The sequence below is a fragment of the Pseudophryne corroboree genome, chromosome 4 (genome assembly GCF_028390025.1).
Source record: "Pseudophryne corroboree isolate aPseCor3 chromosome 4, aPseCor3.hap2, whole genome shotgun sequence".
Lineage (NCBI taxonomy): Eukaryota > Metazoa > Chordata > Amphibia > Anura > Myobatrachidae > Pseudophryne > Pseudophryne corroboree.
Window position 1 is genome coordinate 325,211,654 of NC_086447.1, and position 20,752 is coordinate 325,232,405.

At 48.5% G+C, this 20,752-nt stretch overlaps 2 protein-coding genes across 2 annotated transcripts; one reads left to right on the top strand and one right to left on the bottom strand.

The window, feature by feature from the left end:
• Window positions 1–420: 420 nt before the first annotated feature.
• NCBP2 (nuclear cap binding protein subunit 2) lies at window positions 421–19,234 on the bottom strand. The gene is made up of 4 exons (XM_063916369.1): window positions 18,972–19,234; window positions 13,444–13,625; window positions 834–972; window positions 421–727 (listed from the first exon to the last, which is right to left on the bottom strand). The coding sequence occupies exons 1-4, from the start codon at window positions 19,035–19,037 to the stop codon at window positions 656–658; spliced, it is 459 nt and encodes a 152-aa protein (XP_063772439.1). The 5' UTR covers window positions 19,038–19,234; the 3' UTR covers window positions 421–655.
• Window positions 19,235–19,373: 139 nt separating this feature from the next.
• Window positions 19,374–19,679, top strand: NCBP2AS2 (NCBP2 antisense 2 (head to head)). The gene has a single exon (XM_063919289.1). It carries the CDS (start codon window positions 19,374–19,376, stop codon window positions 19,677–19,679), a length of 306 nt encoding a protein of 101 aa, XP_063775359.1.
• The last annotated feature ends 1,073 nt before the right edge of the window (window positions 19,680–20,752 follow it).

Consider the following 20,752-nt stretch of genomic DNA (forward strand, 5'->3'; position numbering starts at 1 on the left):
TGTGTGTGTGTTTTCAGGAGATAGGGTTTTGTTTTCAAAGGCGATCAATCTGGATAGCCTGTAAAAAACACACACACACACACACACACACACACACACAGTTGTACCAGGGATAATTGGATATCTCCCATAGGGGGAGATTCAAATGTTTGAAAAGTCAGTTGGAAGTCTGTTTTTTACTATCTAATAGACAGGAAAAAGCAGACACCCAACCGTCTTTTCAAACATTTGAATCTCCTCCATTGACTGTTACAAACTGGTTTGTTGACCACAGTGGTCATTATTCTCGAACTTCTATTACAGAACAGTGGTTTCTCAGTATCAGCTTCAAGAAAAATGAACATTCAAGACATAATCCATGTTAACATTTTCAGTCTAAAATCTCACCCAAATTAATTTAAAATTAACTCAAAGTACATGTTTCTGGGTTTTTACATTTTATTCTAAAATGGAAAATATACAAGCTATACATCCCGTTTGGGAAAGATTTCAAAAACCTTAGAACAGATGTGAGATGACATCTTATGCACTTTTTACATAAACAAATCCAACTTAAAACATTCGTTCATCAAAAGGACATTTGAAGACACAAAAACACCATTAGATAGCATTTAACGTGGGCAAGATCTTCAAAACAGTCTGTATTTTCAATTCTTCAGAATGTCTGTACCACTTTACCATAACCTCCTCTTCCTGCATCATAATCTAGACGATACTCATCTCTGACCTGGAACAAAGTTGAGCAAGAACAGAGAAATAGAGAAAATGAAAGGGAGTATTTGGAGCACAGGTAATCACTGGTCTAATTTTGGTTTCAAATAACTTTTTCTTACCTGACCACCCGATCTGCCACGCCCATACTGTCTGCCTTCTCTGAAACCAGTATCCCAGTCTGTTCTGATGATTCGGTCATCTAGCTGAGTACCATTGATAAATCTCATTGCATGCTCAGCTTCCCCTCTGGTGTAGTATCTCAGAAATAAATTAAGGTACAACAGATTATGCTTGAAGTATGCGAGAGGAGTGCATAGACAATTTGTAACCAACAGATTAAGCCTTATTGAAATACTTCTAAGATCTTAAAAAATAGGATTTTAATACCTACCGGTAAATCCTTTTCTCGTAGTCCGTAGAGGATACTGGGGTCCACATTAGTACCCTGGGGTATAGACTGGTCCACCAGGAGCCATTGGCACTTTAAGAGTTTGAGAGTGTGGGCTTGCTCCTCCCGCTATGCCCCTCCTACCAGTCTAGAAACTGTGCCCGAGGAGACAACATACTTCAAGAGAAGGATTATACACAGATAGTGGTGAGATTCATACCAGCTCACACATACAAGGCACGTCAAGCCAACTAGCTTGAACAACTCAGCAACAGCTGAAACATTACTTACCAAGTAACAATGCAGTACTCAACTAAAACGAAGTTGTACTGAACCAAATAACATTTGTAGGAAAACTAAGCGCTGGGCGGGCGCCCAGCATCTTCTATGGACTACGAGAATAATAGGATTTTGGTACTTACTGATAAATCCTTTTCTCCTAGTCCGTAGAGGATGCCGGGGACACCAAAAGGACCATGGGGTATAGACGGGATCCGCAGGAGCTTGGGCACACTAAAAAGACTTAATCTGGGTGTGAACTGGCTCCTCCCTCTATGCCCCTCCTCCAGACCTCAGTTATAGGAACTGTGCCCAGGAGAGACGGACATTTCAAGGAAAAGATTTTTGTTTAAACTAAGGGCTACAAACCGACCAGCCCACACCACAAACCTACTGTACCACCGGAGTAACTTTAAACCAGATAACAGTATGCATTAACACCAGCAACAAGCTGAAACAAAATACACAACCCGTGTATAAACTAATTTAACCAGCAAGAAAACACTGCAAGTAATAGTCCGCACCGGGACGGGCGCCCAGCATCCTCTACGGACTAGGAGAAAAGGATTTATCGGTAAGTACCAAAATCCTATTTTCTCTTACGTCCTAGAGGATGCTGGGGACACCAAAAGGACCATGGGGATTATACCAAAGCTCCAGAACCGGCGGGAGAGTGCGGACGACTCTGCAGCACCGACTGAGCAAACGCCAGGTCCTCATCGGCCAGGGTATCAAACTTATAGAATTTAGCAAACGTATTAGAACCCGACCAAGTAGCTGCTCGGCAAAGTTGTAACGCCGAAACGCCTCGGGCAGCCGCCCAAGATGAGCCCACTTTCCTGGTAGAATGGGCTTTCACCGACTTCGGCACCGGTAGTCCGACCGAAGAATGAGCCTGCTGGATCGTACTACAAATCCAGCGTGCAATAGTCTGTTTTGAAGCAGGATGACCAATCTTGTTGGCAGCATACAAAACAAACAACGCCTCCGTCTTCCTAGCAACAGCTGTCCTAGTAATGTAGATCTTCAACGCTCTTACAACATCCAGAGATTTTGGAATCGCCACCGCTTCCGTAGCCACTGGTACCACAATAGGTTGGTTAATGTGAAATGAAGAAACCACCTTCGGCAGAAATTGTTGACGAGTCCTCAATTCCGCCCTATCAGAATGAAAAATCAAGTACGGGCTCTTATGAGATAAAGCCCTCAACTCTGACACCCACCTGGCAGACGCCAGCGCCAAAAGCATAACTACCTTCCAAGTGAGAAACTTCAACTCAACCTTACGCAAAGGTTCAAACCAAGAAGACATGAGAAATCGTAAGACCACATCAAGGTCCCATGGAGCTACGGGAGGCACAAACGGAGGATTGGTATGCATTACTCCTTTCACAAAAGTCTGAAACTCTGGGAGGGCAGCTAACTCTTTTTGAAAGAAAATAGACAAAGCCGAAATCTGCATTTGATGGAACCCAATTTTAGGCCTGCATCTACCCCTGCCTGTAAAAAGTGGAGAAAGCGACCCAAGTGAAAATCTTCCGCAGGAGCCATTTTAGACTCACACCAGGAAACATACTTCCTCCAAATACGGTGATAATGTTTTGCAGTAACCTCCTTCCTAGCCTTAATGAGAGTTGGAATAACTTCCCTGGGAATACCCTTACGAGTTAAGATCTGGCACTCAACCTCCATGCCGTCAAACGCAGCCGCGGTAAGTCTGGAAACACGCATGGCCCCTGCAACAACAGATCCTCTCATAGAGGAAGTGGCCAAGGATCTTCCATCAGTAAGTCCTGAAGATCCGGGTACCAGGCCCTTCTTGGGCAGTCTAGAACGACGAGAATCACCTGAACCCTTGCTCGTCGAATGATCCCCAGTACCTTCGGAATGAGAGGAAGTGGAGGGAACACATACACCGACTGGAACACCCACGGAGACACCAGGGCGTCCACTGCAGTGGCTTGGGGGTCCCTTGACCTGGAACAATACCTTGGGAGCTTCTTGTTGAGACGCCATCATGTCGATCAACGGAATTCCCCAGCGTTCTGTCACCTCTGCAAATACCTTGGTGAAGAGCCCACTCTCCCGGATGGAGATCGTGTCTGCTGAGGAAATCTGCATCCCAGTTGTCCACTCCTGGTAGGAAGACCGCTGATAGGGCGCACACGTGTTGTTCTGCCCAGCGAATGAATCTTGTGGACTCCTCCATTGCCGCTCTGCTCCTCATTCCGCCTTGACGGTTTATATGCGCCACCGCTGTGATGTTGTCTGACTGCACCAGGACAGGTCGACCCTGAAGAAGGCTTCTTGCTTGCAGCAGGCCGTTGTAAATGGCTCTTAACTCGAGGACATTTATGTGGAGACAGGCTTCCTGAAGCGACCATTTCCCCTGGAAGTTTCTTCGCCCCAGCCCCAGAGACTTGCATCTGTTGTTAGAAGTACCCAATCCTGGATACCGAATCGGCGTCCCCCTAGGAGGTGATGACCTTGTAGCCACCACAGGAGAGAAATTCTGGCTCTGGGAGATAAATTTATCTTCCGGTGAATGTGCAGGTGAGACCCGGACCATTTGCTCAGCAAGTCCCACTGAAACACCCGGGCGTGAAACCTGCCGAATGGGATGGCTTCGTACGTTTCAACCATCTTCCCCAGAACCCGAGTACATTGATGGATCGACACACTCTTCGGCCTCAGAATTTCCCTGACCATCGTCTGCAGTTCGAGCCTTTTCTTCTGGAAGAAATACCTTCTGTAATTCCGTGTCCAGAATCATGCCCAGAAAAGGAAGCCGAGTGGTCGGAATCAACTAGGATTTGGCAAATTGAGCACCCAACCGTGCTGTCGCAGAACAGACAGTGACAACTCTACACTTCTCAGCAACCGTTCCTTGGACCTCGCCTTTATCAGGAGATCGTCCAAGTACGGGATAATTGTAACCCCTTGTTTGCGAATGAGAACCATCATTTCCGCCATGACTTTGGTGAAAATCCTCGGAGCCGTGGAAAGCCCAAACGGCAACGTCTGAAATTGGTAATGAGAATCCTGTATCGCAAACCTGAGAAAGGCCTGTTGTGAAGGATATATCGGGACATGTAAGTAGGCATCCTTGATGTCGACGGACGCCATAAACTCCCCCCCCCTTCCAGGCTGGCAATCACCGCTCGAAGGGATTCCATTTTGAACTTGAAAACTTTCAAGTATGGATTGAGGGATTTTAGATTTAGAATTGGTCCGACCGAACCGTCCGGTTTTGGCACAACAAAGAGGCTCGAGTAGAACCCCTCCCCCCGCTAGGACGAGGGAACGGGAATAATGACCCTCTGTATACACCGTTTTTGAACTGCTGCTAGCACCACCTTCCTGTCCGGAAGAACTACTGGTAATGCCGAAATGAAGAACCGGTGAGGGGGCATCTCCTGAAACTCCAGTTTGTATCCCTGAGACACGATCTCTAGTACCCAAGGATCCAGGCCTGATTGAATCCAGACCCGACTGAAAACTCGTAGACGGCCCCCCACCGGTTCGGACTCCCCCAGGGAAGCTCCAGCGTCATACGGTGGACTTGGTAGCAGCAGGGGAGGACTTTTGGTCCTGGGCGCCTGAACCTGCAGGAGGTTTCCTTCCCCTTCCTCTACCCTTTGAAGCGAGGAAGGACGAGCCTTTTCCACGCCTGTATTTATTGTGACGAAAGGACTGCATTTGCTGATGTGGTGCCTTTTTCTGTTGTGTGGAAGAAAAGGAAGAAAAGAGGACTTACCCGCAGTCGCGGTCGAGACCAGGTCAGCGAAGCCGTCCCCAAACAAGACAGTACCTTTGAAGGGTAGCGCTTCCATAGCCCTCTTGGAGTCAGCATCAGCATTCCATTGATGGATCCACAGCGCCCTCCTGGCTGATATCGACATGGCATTGGTTCTTGAACCCAAGAGACAGACGTCCCTCGCCGCGTCTTTTATGTAATCTGCAGCGTCCTTAATATAACCGAGAGTTAGAAGGACATTATCTTTATCAAGAGTATCCATATTAGCTAAATTCTCAGCCCATTTAGCAATAGCACTACTCACCCATACAGACGCCACAGCGGGTCTGAGCAATGCACCCGAATTAGCGAAAATGGACTTCAGAGAAGTCTCCAGTTTGCGATCCGCCAGATCTTTGAGAGCTGCCGTGTCAGGAGACGGAAGTGCCACTTTCTTAGACAAACAAGATAGAGCTTTGTCAACATTTGGAGATGCCTCCCATTTTTCCCTGTCATCAGAGGGGAAAGGATACGCCATGTAAATCCTCTTGGGAATCTGCCATTTCTTATCCGGCGACTCCCAAGCCTTTTCACAAAGAATATTCATTTCATGAGGGGGGGGGGGGGGAAATTTCACCTCAGGTTTTTTTCCCTTGAACAAGCAAATCCTTGTTTCCTGTACCGCAGGTTCATCAGAAATGTGTAAAACGTCTTATAGCTACAATCATGTACTGAATACTCTTAGCTAACCGTGGATGTAAAGCTGCCTCAGTGAAATCGACCTCGGAATCAGAGTCCGTGTCGGTATCAGTATCTACCACTTGAGTAAATGGCCTCTTTTGTGACCCGGATGGGGTCTGCACCTGAGACAAAGCCTCTTCCATGGACTTTTTCCACATCTGGGTCTGTGCCTCAGACTTATCTAACCTCTTTGATAAGGAAGCTACATTCGAGTTTATCGTACTGAGCAATGCTAGCAAATCAGGTGTCGGCTGCGTCGACAGTCCCAACTCTAGCCCCGCATCCGCTCCACCAATAACCTCCTCCGGTGAATAACCTTCAGCCTCAGACATGCTGACACGTAGTACCGACACCACAACACACAGAACGTCCCAGCTAGGTGACAGGTCCACAATAAAGCCCAGACAGAGGACACAGAGGGAGTATGCCAGCTCACACCCCAGCGCCCATATATCACAAGAAACGATATATGTACCCAGCGCTGCCTTATGTTACTATTAAGCACCACACTGCGGCCCCCCTCTGAAAATGCCCCCCCCCCCCCCCCCCCCGTTACTTGGGAGAGAAGCGTGGAGGTCCCGACAGGGTCTATCCCTCAGCCGCATGTTGCAGGGAAAATGGCGCCCGTGAGCTGCGGGACGAAGCTCCGCCCACTTCCCGGCGCGCTTCGGCCCGCCAATTTCAAATCTGTAAAAAAATGCCGGCGGGGGTCTGTAAACGGTGCCAAGGCACCCACAATCTTTTTTCCGCCCAAACAACCTCCAGTAACATGCTGCCCAGGGCGCCCCCCCCAGCGCCCTGCACCCAGTGAAAACCGTTGGTGATGTGTGTGGGAGCATGGAGCAGTGCTGTACCTTCCGTTACTGAAGTCTTCTGCCGTCCTGAAGTCTTCTGATCTTCTCATACTCACCCGACTTCTGCCTTCTGGCTTCTGTGAGGGGGGTGACGGCGTGGCTCCGGGAACAAGCAGCTAGGCGCACCAAGTGATCGAACCCTCTGGAGCTAATGGTGTCCAGTAGCCGAGAAGCAGAGACCTTAACTAAGAAGAAGTAGGTCTGCTCCTCTCCCCTCACTCCCACGCTGCAGGGAGCCTGTAGCCAGCAGATCTCCCTGAAAATAAAAAACCTAACAAAGTCTTTTCTAGGGAAACTCAGGAGAGCTCCCCTAGTGTGCATCCAGTCACTCCTGGGCACAAAGTCTAACTGAGGTCTGGAGGAGGGGCATAGAGGGAGGAGCCAGTTCACACCCAGATTAAGTCTTTTTAGTGTGCCCAAGCTCCTGCGGATCCCGTCTATACCCCATGGTCCTTTTGGTGTCCCCAGCATCCTCTAGGACATAAGAGAAAGGATTTACCGGTAGATACCAAAATCCTATTTTCTTACGTCCTAGAGGATGCTGGGGTCCACGTTAGTACGATGGGGATGTACCAAAGCTCCCAGAACGGGAGGGAGAGCGCGGAGGCTCCTGCAGAACTGATTGACTGAACTTCAGATCATCAGAGGCCAAGGTATCGAACTTGTAAAACTTTGCAAACGTGTTCGACCCAGACCAAGTTGCAGCTCGGCAAAGTTGCACTGCCGAGACACCCCGGACAGCCGCCCAGGAAGACCCCACCTTACGAGTAGAGTGGGCCCAAACAGATTTTGGACACGGCAGTCCTGCCATAGAATAAGCGTGCTGGATAGTGAACCTGATCCAGCGAGAGATCGTCTGCTTAGAAGCAGAACACCCAATTTTCTTGGGATCATATAGGACAAACCGAGAGTCTGACTTTCTGTGACGAGAAGTTCTCTTTATAGGGGAGATGTACTAAGCCTGAAAAGTGATAAATATCACTGTGATAAAGCACCAGCCAATCGGCTCCTAACTGCCATGTTACAGGCTGTGTTTGAAAAATGACAGTTAGGAGCCGATTGGCTGGTACTTTATCACTGTGATATTTATCACTTTTCAGGCTTAGTACATCTGGCCCCACATATATCTTCAGAGCACTTACGACATCCAAGGACTTTGAAGTAATTGAGGAGTCTGTAGCCACTGGCACCACAATAGGTTGGTTGATATGAAATGCCGACACAACCTTCGGAAGAAACTGCTGACGTGTCCGGAGCTCAGCTCCATCTTCATGTAAGGGCTTTTACAGGATAAAGCCCCCAGCTCGGACACACATCTAGCAGAATCTAAAAGGCCAACAAAGTCACCGCCTTCCATGTAAGAAATTTGACCTCAACCTCCTGTAGAGGTTCAAACCAATCCGACTGGAGGAACTGCAACACCACATTAAGGTCCCAAGGTGCCGTAGGCGGTACAAAGGGAGGTTGGATATGCAGAACTCCCTTCAAAAAGGTCTGAACCTCAGGGAGGGCAGCCAATTGTTTCTGAAAGAAAATGGATAGGGCAGAAATCTGAACCTTCACAGATCCCAACCTCAGGCCCATATCCACTCCTGCTTGCAGGAAGAGGAGGAAACGTCCCAGCTGAAACTCCACCGTAGGAAACTTCTTGGACTCACACCAAGAGACATATTTCTTCCAAATACGATGGTAATGTTTAGACGTTACCCCTTTCCTAGCCTGTATCAGGGTAGGAATAACCTTCTTTGGAATGCCCTTCCGAGCAAGAATCAGGCGCCCAACTTCCATGCCGTCAAACGTAGCTGCAGTAAGTCTTGATAGGCGAACGCTCCCTGCTGCAGCAGGTTCTCCCGAAGAGGACTCGGCTCTTCTTGCAGTAGATTCAGAAGGTCCACGTACCAAGCCCTTCTTGGCCAGTCTGGGGCAATGAGGATCGCTTGAACCCTTGTTCTCCTTATGAGCTCTAGGATTCTTGGGATGAGTGGGAGTGGTGGAAACACGTACAATGACTGGAACACCCATGGAGACACCAGGGCGTCCACTGCCACTGCCTGTGGGTCCCTCGACCTGGAACAATAACGCCGAAGCTTCTTGTTGAGACGAGAGGCCATCATGTCTATTTGGGGTACACCCCAAAGATCTGTTATTTCCCTGAACACCTCCGGATGGAGACCCCACTCCCTTGGATGGAGATCGTGTCTGCTAGGGAAGTCTGCTTCCCAGCTGTCTACTCCCAGAATGAAGATGGCTGACCGCACTAACGCGTGCTTTACTGTCCAGAGGAGTATTCTTGTCACCTCTGACATTGCCGCTCTGCTCTTCGTTCCGCCTTGTCGGTTTATGTAAGCCACGGTTACGTTGTCCGACTGCACTTGAATGGCCCGATTTCTTAGAAGAGGGACCGCCTGAAGGCGGCCGTTGTAGACGGCTCTTAGTTCCAGGATGTTGATGGGCAGGCCGGCTTCCAGACTTGACCACCATCCTGGGAAGGTTCCTCCCTGAGTGACTGCTCCCCAGCCCAGAAGGCTCGCATCCGTGGTTAGAAGGACCCAGTCCAGAATCCTGAACCTGTGTCCCTCCAGAAGGTGAGGCAATTGGAGTCACCAGAAGAGTGAAATCCTGGCCTTTGGCGACAGACGAATTCTCGGATCCCGAGCACTTGTCCAGGAGATCCAATTGGAAGATCCGAGCGTGGAACCTCCCGTACTGGAGAGCCTCATAAGAGGCCACCATCTTTCCCAATAGGCGAATGAATTGATGGACACTCGGGGTGGCTTCAGGACATCCCGGACCATAGCATGCATCACCAACGCCTTTTCCTGCGGAAGAAACACCCTCTGCACTTCCGTCCCCAGGATCATTGCCAGAAGTGAAAACCTCTGGATTGGTTCCAAATGTGACTTTGGAAGGTTCAGAATCCAACCGTGACTCTGGAGCAGTCGCGTTGTGAGAACAATGGACTGCAGCAGCTACTCCTTGGACGATGCCTTTATCAACAGATAGTCCAGATATGGAATGATGATCACACCCTGCTTGCGGAGGAGAATCATTTCCGCCATCACCTTGGTAAACCTTCTCGGTGCTGTAGAGAGGCAGAACGGCAGGGCCTGGAACTGGAAAGGACAGTCCAGCAATGCTAAACAGAGGCCAACCATAACAGTGCAATCCCTCCCCCCCCCCCCCCCCCCCCCCAAAAAAAAAAAAACCCTCTCTCTCATGCGGCAGGCTTATCGGCCTTGGAAGCTGGCTGACGGGCTGCCCAGGCTCTTTTTGGCTTTGGCTTACCAGGTTTGGAAGTGCGGGTCTGCTTGTTGTATGCCTGACCTTTTGCTTTACCTGAAGGACGAAAGGGGCGAAAGGAAGTACCTTTAGCCTTCGACACAGAAGGAGCGGTACTTGGCAGACAGGCAGTTTTGGCAGTAGCCAAGTCAGCTACTATCTTATTTAATCCAAAAGAGTTTAAAGGAAAATTCTACGTGCGCATAAAATGAGCAGCTGGACAATCATTTTGCACCTTGACAAAGACCTCTGAGAGGTTGAAACGCGTTGGTGGACGCAAGACTGGAAGCTGAGGAGTACCGGTGGACTAACCAGTGCAGTGTAGCGAGGTACAGGGGATTTCCGGGTTCCCCTGCTCCATTAAAAACCCGCAAGCTGATTTTGAACTGCATTTGCAGTTCTAATTATCTGGTAATTCCCCACTGCTTCTCACCGTTTCAGTCCATGCATTTGTGCGGCTTAAACATTTGCTGCTACTTTTTATGCTGCTGATCATTTTAAATGGAATGTTTTTAAACATTGTTACTATATTGCATCATGTTTGTTATTTGATTAAAACTGTACGTCACTATATTTATATCTTCTTTCTATATGGCACCCGTATGAGTTTATAAATAACTCCAGAAGCCTAGCGCGACTGTGACCTCAGTGTGGAGCGCAGGATAAGTCCCCTTCTTTAATTATTGTTGCATGTACTATCTTATTTAAGTCCTCCCCAAACAGAATATCTCCCTTGAAAGGGAGTACCTCCAGGGTTTTTCTAGAGTCCAGATCCACAGACCAGGATCTCAGCCACAATATCCGGTGAGCCAGGACTGATGTAGTAGAGGCCTTGGCTGCTAGGATACCGGCATCAGAAGCCGCCTCTTTAATATAGCGAGAAGCTGTGACAATATATGACAAGCATTGTCTAGCATGGTTAGAAGAGATTTCAGCTTCTAACTCCAAGGCCCATGCTTCAATAGCCTCTGCAGCCCATGTTGCTGCAATAGTGGGCCTTTGTGCAGCACCCGTGAGGGTGTAAATCGCTTTCAGACAACCCTCCACACGTTTATCCGTAGGCTCTTTTAGTGACGTGATGGTAGTGACAGGTAGAGCTGAGGAAACCACCATCCTAGCCACATGCGAGTCTACTGGAGGAGGAGTTTCCCCAATTCTTAGACAGCTCTGGTGCGAGGGGATAGCGAGCCAGCATCTTCTTTTGAGGCACAAACTTCGTACCCGGGTTTTCCCAGGGTTCCTGACGTATATCCACTAGGTGATCAGAGTGAGGTAAAACTTGTTTAACCACCTTCTGACGCTTTAACCTATCAGGTTTCTTAGGAGGGACGGATGGCTCGGGATCATCCGTAATCTGTAGAATTAATTTAATAGCCTCCAAAAGATCAGGAACATCCACATGTGAACTACCCTCCCCATCAGCAGTATCTGAGTCAGAACCTGTGGGGTCAGTGTAAGTGCCGTCTTCATCAGACGAGGTGTCAGTGACAGCAGTGGATTGTGAGGAGACAAGCGCTCGCTTAGAGGACCCCTTGGACTTAGGCGAGCGATGGTCAGACTTCTTAGTAGTCAGGAACTGGTTCAACTTCTTCAATTGAGCAAATAAATCGTCCGCCCACGGCGGGTTAGCTGCAGGGACCACATACGGTTGTACCGGCATTGGGGGTCCCATAGGGGGTGTTAGTTTATTAACTAGCGTATGTAGAAGCGTGGAAAAAGCGGCCCACGGTGGGTCATTAGGTAACTCCGTTGCCACAGTCCCACTGGGTGGCAAGGAGCCCCCAGAACCAGAGCCTGCAGCTGCTATATTCTCCTCATAGGGATCTGTGGCTTCAGCAACACCGGCAGTGTGTTCAGCCCCAGAACCGTTACCCTCAGAAGCAGACATGATTTAACTTGCAGTATCAGGTAACTTAGTACAATTGGCAGCAGCACAATACCTCTTACCCAAAACCCTGAGCAGTGTAGTCAGCACAAGCAGAGATACAGGAGAGATATGGTGACTAAATCACAGAGAAAAATACGTATTAAAGTATATCTTTGTGAAAATCCTATATCAATATAAAAACTGAAGCACCAAGCCCCCTCAGGTTATAGAATATAGGGATAGCAAGTTGAGTGAAAGACACGAAATAGACACCACTCAGCTATCTAATGCACACAAATAGTCACAGTTTGTACAATGCAGAGGTTATTACTAACAATAATACTGCACTGGACTACCTTATATATATATATAGCTATATAGTCAATAGATATAACACTGCACAGTAAGAACTGGATGTATATCACAGGGTAATTGTACTAGAAAACCCTGACTAAATGCACTCTTTTTTAACTAACACTGACTAAAAAAGGCAGGTAGAATACTTAAGTGTCATGTAAAGTCACAGCACTGACAACCAGGTGGCTTTACACAGGAGGATTTGCCCAAGCAGTCCCAGGAACAGTGAAGCTGAGAGATAATGGCGCCCAGACACTGACAGGGAGTGAGGGAGAGACAGATATGCAGCTCCAGGGTGGGAACATTTGCTGGAAATGGCGCCCTGGGGCTGGGGGAGGGGCTTCAGGTCTAAGCCTTATCCCCCTGCTGGCAAAACCACCGGGTACTGTGGGCTACTGAAAATGGTTTAGAGAGAAAACCTGACCTGCACCCATGCCCTGGTGATCTAGTGGGATCGCCTGTACTGCCACAGTGTCCACCGCCAGCGCGCGCGGCCCACCTCCCACTGACCGTGCCAGATCGCGATAAAGACCGGGTCCCGCAAGCGGGACCCACCTCACCACCTCCCGAAGCGCGGCCACGTGATCTTGGAGAGCCCTCGTCGTGTGTGCCTGACGTGAAGAAAACCGGATCCTCCTGCTGTAGTTACCCGGCAACCAGGGCTCGGGAGTGTACAGCGCCGCTGGGGAGAGCTGCAGCTGCAGCAGTGAATGTCTTCTGACATTTACCACCGCTGCTGCCCTTGAAGTCTTCACTTTTTTTCTTCAAAAAAAGCTCTTCTTAGGGCTGCCTGGAGCAGCCCCTCTGTTATGTGCCTGCTTACTGCAGCACCAACTACAAAACTGAGCTCCTGTGCAGGGAGGCGGCGCTGTGCATTCTGGGAACAGTCAAAGCTTTGAGCCTGTTGGTGCCTCAGATCAAGATCCTACTCTACACGCCATTGTCCATCCTTGTGGAGCCCAGTGTACCCCGCAGCAGAAATCTTGGTATTTTGTAGTGTCGTTTAAATTTCTGTAGCTGTCCCATGCATCACTGAGAATCGCCCCAATGTGTTTTTTTGGCACTTTGAAAGTATCTCAATGTGAGTCCCCAAGGACATCTTCTAACATCGGTTGGTTTAGATTTCCAGAAGAGGTGATGGACATATTGGCCAATTCTCTCAAACAATTAAATGCCCACCCTGCCCCCAAGTGCTTTACTACTATTATCTCTGACAAGAAAAGGATACTCAACAAAGCAGAATCCACAGGCTGTTTTCTTTACTTTATCAAGACCCATAATGATTTTCTTCACATCTCCGCTTTTGCTGAATAATTCATAGATTTGTTCTTCTGTTGTGTAAAAGGACAAATTTCCAACATACAAAGTGCAACTCTGTCTCAATACCTTCTCTTGATCAGCTTTGTCACCCTAGAATAAAAATACATGAATTTATATACTCTATATTTAAGTGGCTTAATACTTTGTTATGACTCATCCACTTGAATATGAGCATCTCTGATTTATAGGGAACCTATCATGCCACAAGCAAGGGCCTCCCCCTTTTCCTGTATGTCAGTGCCCTCTATGGTATGTACCACTGACACTCAGGAGGGTGGGCCACAGATGCCCCTATTCAGAGTGTAATCATAACAAAATAAATAAAAAATAAAAAAAATCACTAGTTTTTATACAAGGCACCTCTCAGGGAAGGGTCTGAATTAGGCTCTATGAGCCAATAACACGTGTGCAAAGTAATAAAAATAAGTCTAATACTATTTAGGGACAAGAACGTAAAATACAGCAAAAAGGCTTCTCTCGATTTAACAAAGGCAGTATAGTAAAAGCTGCCTATACAGTGCATCTGGAAAATATTCACTGCGCTTCACTTTTTCCACATTTTGTTATGTTACAGTCTTATTCCAAAATGGAATAAATTAATTTTTCCCCTCAAAATTCTACACACATTACCCCATAATAACGTGAAAAAAGTGAGATTTTTGCAGTTTTAATAATAAATATATAATTGTATATTATATATATGTCCAGATCTGTGACTATGACTCATTTGCCAATGTTGGGCGTGGCTAGGATCTTTGACTCAGAGTCACAGATCTGGATAGAAGAGACCAGGCCTGCAAGTGTGGTGGTACGCTCGGGTATGGCGTACAGTTAATCTAGCCGCCCATAATACGCCGTACCTGCGAACCGCCACTCACACCATAGCCGCCGTTAGCTGCTATAACGGTAAAAAAACGCTGATGTGCTCCTCCTCCCCTTCCCAGCCCACTGCTGTGTTAGGGAAGGAGAGAAGAGCGCAGCGCAGTCCCATCCCTCAGTGCTGCTCAGTCAGACTCTGGTCTCCGGCCGCAGCGTGCATCTTCTCAACTGAGCACCGGCTCGTTAGCCAATCAGAGCTTGTGGACCAGCAGCCAATCAGGAGCCACGGCTGACGGTCCGTGAGCTCTGATAGGCTAACAAACCGGTGCTCAGTTGAGAAGATACTCGCCGCAGCCAGAGACCAGAGTCTGACTGAGCAGCACTGAGTGATGGGCTCGCGCTCCGCTTTCCTCTCCATCCCCCAACCCTGACACAGCAGCAGCAGGTGAGCAGCAGGAGGGAGGTGGGAGGGTCATATGTATAACTGGCATATGTATATCTGGCACTGTGGGGCATATGTATATCTGGCACGATACATTGCGGAGGATACGCGTCATGGCAGTACTGTGGGGAGACTACAACTCCTGGCATGCCTTGCGCGGCCAGGAAGGAACATGGTGGGTGCTGGTGCAGTGTGAGAGTGTGCAGTGACAATGAGGCTGGTGAGAGGCTAATATCATATACTGTTATGAGGGATAAGTCCCCAGCACGCACACTGTATGTGACATTATATAGGGGAAGGGACATAACATATTATTCACACACTAGGTCATTAATCGTGTCCTGCGTCCACTCTGGCCATACAATATTTAACCAACAACGAAATTATGCTTGAAGGTAATACTCCATATAATACAAATATTGGCCGCCCAAAGGACATGCAGGGGTCAAGGGGGCGTAGCCCTCGCGACAGTGTGAAGAGCGCCCGTAGGGCACAATGAAATCACCTAGTTAAAAATAAAAAGTAAGAAATCATATGTACATAAGTATTCACAGCCTTTGCTCAATACTTTGTTGATGTACCATTGGCAGCAATTACAGCCTCAAGTCTTTTGGAATCATATTCAAAAAGCTTGGTACACCTATCTTTGGGCAGTTTCAACCATTCCTCTTTGCAGCACCTCTTAAGCTCCATCACGTTGGATGGGAAGAGTCAGTGCCCAGCCATTTTCAGATCTCGCCAGAGATGTTCAAATCGGATTCAAGTCTGGGCTCTGGCTGGGCCACCCAAGGACATTCACAGAGTTGTCCTGAAGCCACTCCTTTGATATCTTGGCTGTGTGCTTAGGGTCGTGGTCTTGCTGAAAGATGAACAGTCGCTCCAGTCGGAGGTCAAGAGCAGGATTTCATCCAGGATGTCTCTGTACATTGCTGCATTCATCTTTCCCTCTATCCCGACTCGTCTCCCAGTTCCTGCCGCTGAAAAACATCCCTACAGCATGATGCTGCCACCACCATGCTATACTGTAGGGGTGGTACTGGCCTGGTGATTAGCGGTGCCTGGTTCCCTCCAAACATGACGACTGGCATTCACGCCAAAGAGTTCCATCTTTGTCTCATCAGACCAGAGAATTTTTTCTCATGGTCCAAGGGTCCTTCAGGCGGGCTGCCATGTGCTTTTTACTAAGAAGTTGCTTCCATCTGGCCACACTATCATACAGGCCTGATTGGTAAATTGCTGCAGAGACGGTTGTCCTTCTGGAAAGTTCTCCTTTCTTCACAGAGGAATGCTGTAGCTCTGAGCGTGACCATCGGGGTTCTTGGTCACCTCCCTGACTAGGGCCCTTCTCCCCCGATCGCTCAGTTTAGACGGCCGGGCAGCTCTAGGAAGAGTCCGGGTGGTTCCGAACTTCTTCCATGTATGGATGATGGAGGCCACTGTGTTTATTAGGACCTTCAAAGCAGCTGATATTTTTCTGTACCCTTCCCCAGATTTGTGCCTCGAGACAATCATGTCTCAGAGGTCTACAGACAATTCCTTTGACTTCATGCTTAGTTTGTGCTCAGACATGCACTGTCAAGTGTGGGACCTTATATAGGCAGGTCTGTGCCTTCACAAATCATGTCCAATCAACTGAATTTAACACAGGTGGACTCCAATTAGGCTGTAGGAACATCTCAAGGATGATCAGTGGAAACAGGATGCACCTGAGCTCAATTTTGAGCTTCATGGCAAAGGCTGTGAATACTTATGTACATGTGATTTCTTAATTTTTAATAAATGTGCAGAAATGTCAAAACACTTTTTTCACATTGTTATTATGGGGTATTGCGTGTAGAATTTTGAGGGGAAAAAAATAATTTATTCCATTTAGGAATAAGCCTGTAAGATAACAAAATGTGGAAAAAGTGAAGCGTTGAGAATACTTTCCAGATGCACTGTATATGAGTGATGGCAGTAGTACCCAGGGGCAGATTAGCCATAGGACTCGCCAGGAAGATTCCTGGTAGGCCGACGTGTCTGTGGGGCCTCTTGTGTGTTTTCATGTGGCCCCACATGACAGGAAGCTCACTGCACTCTGTACACTGCTTTGTCCCCATTCATTCTGTTATTCCAACTCTGCAGTACAGCAACTCTGCCATCCAGTGATGCTGCCATGGCTATATGGTATGTTATACCTCTTGTGCTGTCCATGTCAGCCACTTCTACAAACTTTTACAGGGCCAGTTTTAGTTCCTGATCTGCCCCTGGTCTTATTATCATCATCATCATCATCCTCCTTTATTTATATGGCGCCACAAGGGTTCTGCAGCGCCGAATTACAGAGTACATAAACAAACAGGAAAACAGCAACTTACAGTTGACGACAATATAGGACAAGTACAGGGTAAATAAATATAGCTACATCAGCAGATGACCCTGAAATAAGTATCAAGTGGCAGAAGACTGCTGGATTTGGCGCAGTTGAAGATTATTAAAGTAGGAAAAAGGATAAGCACATGAGGGAAGAGGAACCTGCTCGTGAGAGCTTACATTCTAGAGGGGAGGGGTAGACAGACAGTGGTTACACAGATGGGGTACATAGAGAGCGTGGAACAAAGGGTTGGGATGAGATTTGGCTGGGTTTGGTGAAGAAGTGGGTTTTGAGAGCCCGTTTGAAGTTTTGTAGAGAGGTGGAGAGGTAGGGAATTCCAGAGAAGTGGTGCAGCACGTGAAAAATCTTGGAGGTAGGAGTGGGAGGAAGTAATCCGTAGGCAGGAGAGTCGGCGTGCATTAGCCAAGCGAAGAGGACAGGTGGGAATGTAAAGGGAGATAAGGTCAGAGATGTAGATGGGAGAGGAGTGGGTGAGTGCTTTGTAAGCAAGTATGAAAAGCTTGAAATGGATTCTGAAAGGGAAGGGAAGCCAGTGAAGGTCTTGTAGGAGAGGAGAGGTGGACGTAGTGCGTTTGGTGAGGAAAATGAGCCAGGCAGCAGCATTGAGGATAGACTGGAGTGGAGAGAGGTATTTGTCAGGAGGAGATTACAGTAGTCCAGTCTGGAGATGACCAGTGAGTGGATAAGGGTCTTAGTAGCGTCCTGGGTGAGAAAGGGTCTGATCCTGGAAATATTTTTTAGATGAAAACTGCATGATCGTGAGGTGCTGAATGTGTGGTTTGAAGGAGAGGGAGGAGTCAAGGATTACTCCAAGACAGCGCACTTGGGGGCTAGAGGAGATAGTAGTGCCATCGATAATGAGATTGTAGGAGGTGAGGTTATGCGGGCGGGAGGGAGGGAGGGAGGGAAGATGATCAGCTCGGTCTTAGAAATGTTAAGTTTAAGAAAGCGCTGGGACATCCAAACAGAGATAGCAGAGACAGTTGGAGATATGAGTGAGGAGAGCAGGAGAGAGGTCTGGAGAGGAAAGACAGATTTGAGTATCATCAGCATAGAGATGATATTAGACACAGCTGCAGCAAAAGGAGCAAAGAAGGCCACAACTGCATACGGTTCAGGCCCTATAAAGAGGGATCCCGCTCCCCTCAACAGACCCCACCCCCATTACAGCTGCTTCCCTTTATTTCCTGGGCTGGTTTTCTATCCTAATCCACCTCTGGTAGTACCTGTACTGTAACTATGCTATTATCACTTTTACAATAGTAGGAAGGGGAGCTCTATGGGTTTCCAGCACAGTGTACCCAAGTAGCCAGCAATTCCAGGTCACATATGCACAGAAGGGACCGGTCCTCACCTGCAAAGCAAAAAGTGTCTCGGCATGCCATCGCCAGTCAGCAACGTTCAGCTGCAAACTTTGGGGTGATTAATTTTCTAACCCTGCAACAGAAAGACTCTCCTGCCAGATAGTGATAAATAGACCTTTAACGACTGCACTGGCCCAAGCTGCCACAGGCCACCAGTCACACAGCAGCCAGCAATTGAATGCCTATGGCCAGGGTGTTTGCGCCAATGGTACATCAAATCCAGCCGACAGGATCTGAACAATCTAATCACATCGCACACACATCTAGTAGCGGCATTTCCTCATTACACCCGACTGTCACCCACAATGTGACCGGCCCCGTTATAGCTGTAACACAAGTAACCGATCCCACGCCGCCCGAATTGCTGCCTGTCCTAGCCCATCACTACCGCCCGACAGCGGCACCGCCGGGTGCGCGCTGGATGTGCCGGAGATTACCTTGAAGTGCTGGTCCCGGTAGAGGGTCAGCTCCACGTAGGAGTCGCTCCTCAGTGCTTTCAGCATCTCCGCGATCTCCCCGGATACCGGCAACGGCGTAAACGACAGCACAGCAGATCCTCGCTCACTGCCGTCAGGCACGGCACTTTTGCGACAGATGAGGGCTAATTATAGCAGGACGTAAAGCGACACTTCCGAGGTCAGGCGGAAACGGCGCCGCTTTCTGTACGTGTGTGGGGGCAGCAGCAGCACCGTTACGAAGACTGATTGAGTGGCAGGGCCAGGTAACCGCGGCGGCCACTGTGTGTAATGTTATATATCGCGCTGTGGCCCCGCACCTCACACGCTCTCTCCTGTCCCCGCAGGCACCGGAGTCCCGCAGATTGCGCAGCCGGCGGAGGGATGGTGCTGATACGGCTGCTCCACCGCCTGCTGAACAACCCTCAGCTGATAGAGAAGCTGTCCGAGTCCCGGCCCATCCGCAGGAGCGCCCAGATCACCGCCTTCGCCATCACCAAGGCCCAGCTGGCCGGCAAGGACACTGTACAGCGCCTGATGCGCTCTGACACCGTGCGGCAGGGGGCGTTCGGGGGCCCCGGGGACATAGCGCGCAGGGTGGCCAGGATCAAGGACTCGTTTGTGAAGGACGTGAGGGTGGGCCTGGAGGACATGAAGTCTCAGATGAGACGGCAGGGGGGCGGCAAGTGACCGGGGGATGGGGGCCACTAACCCTGCACTTACCCCGGTGCCGATCTCCAGCAGCAGCCACAGCATGGCTCTAATGTACAGTACATTAATAAATGCTCTGTTCCACTACTGGTGTCCGCATACAGCCCTGTCTGTGCCCGCCGGGGCCTTCCCTGATACCGGCAGCTGTGTGCAGAGCTCTCGTATTTTCACAGGGGCAAATACAGCACGTCTGCGGGATGGTGGGGTGTGGGGATCCATATGCTTAATTTTAGAGCAAGTGTGCTCAGCCCATGGAAAAGGATGTACTTAGCACTTGTCAGGCTATATTCTGCCTCATGCAGAGTGCAGCGATATGGCTGGCCCACCTGAGTTGTTTTTTTATTTCTTCATTTCTGGTTGTGCGCTCTATTCCACAGTCCAAGTCTCCTGCATTGCACAGGATGGAGCTTAACCGGGTGCCTGAAGGAGAGGCGGAAGAACCTAGCAGAGGCCCATGACAAATATGTACACATTGGTGTCTCATGTTAGTAATACAGTATTAATCAACACTATAAATGGTCTATCTATAATATAGGCAAGCGGTCCTCAAGGCACCCCAACGGTCCAGGTTTTAAGTATATCCATGGCTTCATTAGTACTGAGGTACTAATGAAGTCACCTGTAGCCAAGCATGGATATACTTAAAATCTGCACCATTGGGATGCATTGAGAACCGCGTTTGAGAACCTCTGGTAGACTGTAGGAAAGAGAGTGTAAAAATAATGTAATTTTCGGTATCTCCTATAAATAACATAAGTGATCAGGAAAATAAAACATCCCATAATAAATACATACATAATATAACAAGTAGGAGACCAGACTTCAGCTTACTTAAGTGCACATTCTCCCACTTTAAAGATGCCTGTCTCTTTTTGTTGGCAGCTGCTTTCTGGTCTGGTGCACAGATTGAGTGATCAAATACACACACAACAGACTTTGGTAGTACGAGCGTCTGTCACTGGACATGCGCAGAAGATCTATTCCACTTCTTATATTCCATGTTGTGGCCATAACTGTTAAAATTGTATTATATGCTACTGTCATGATTGCAG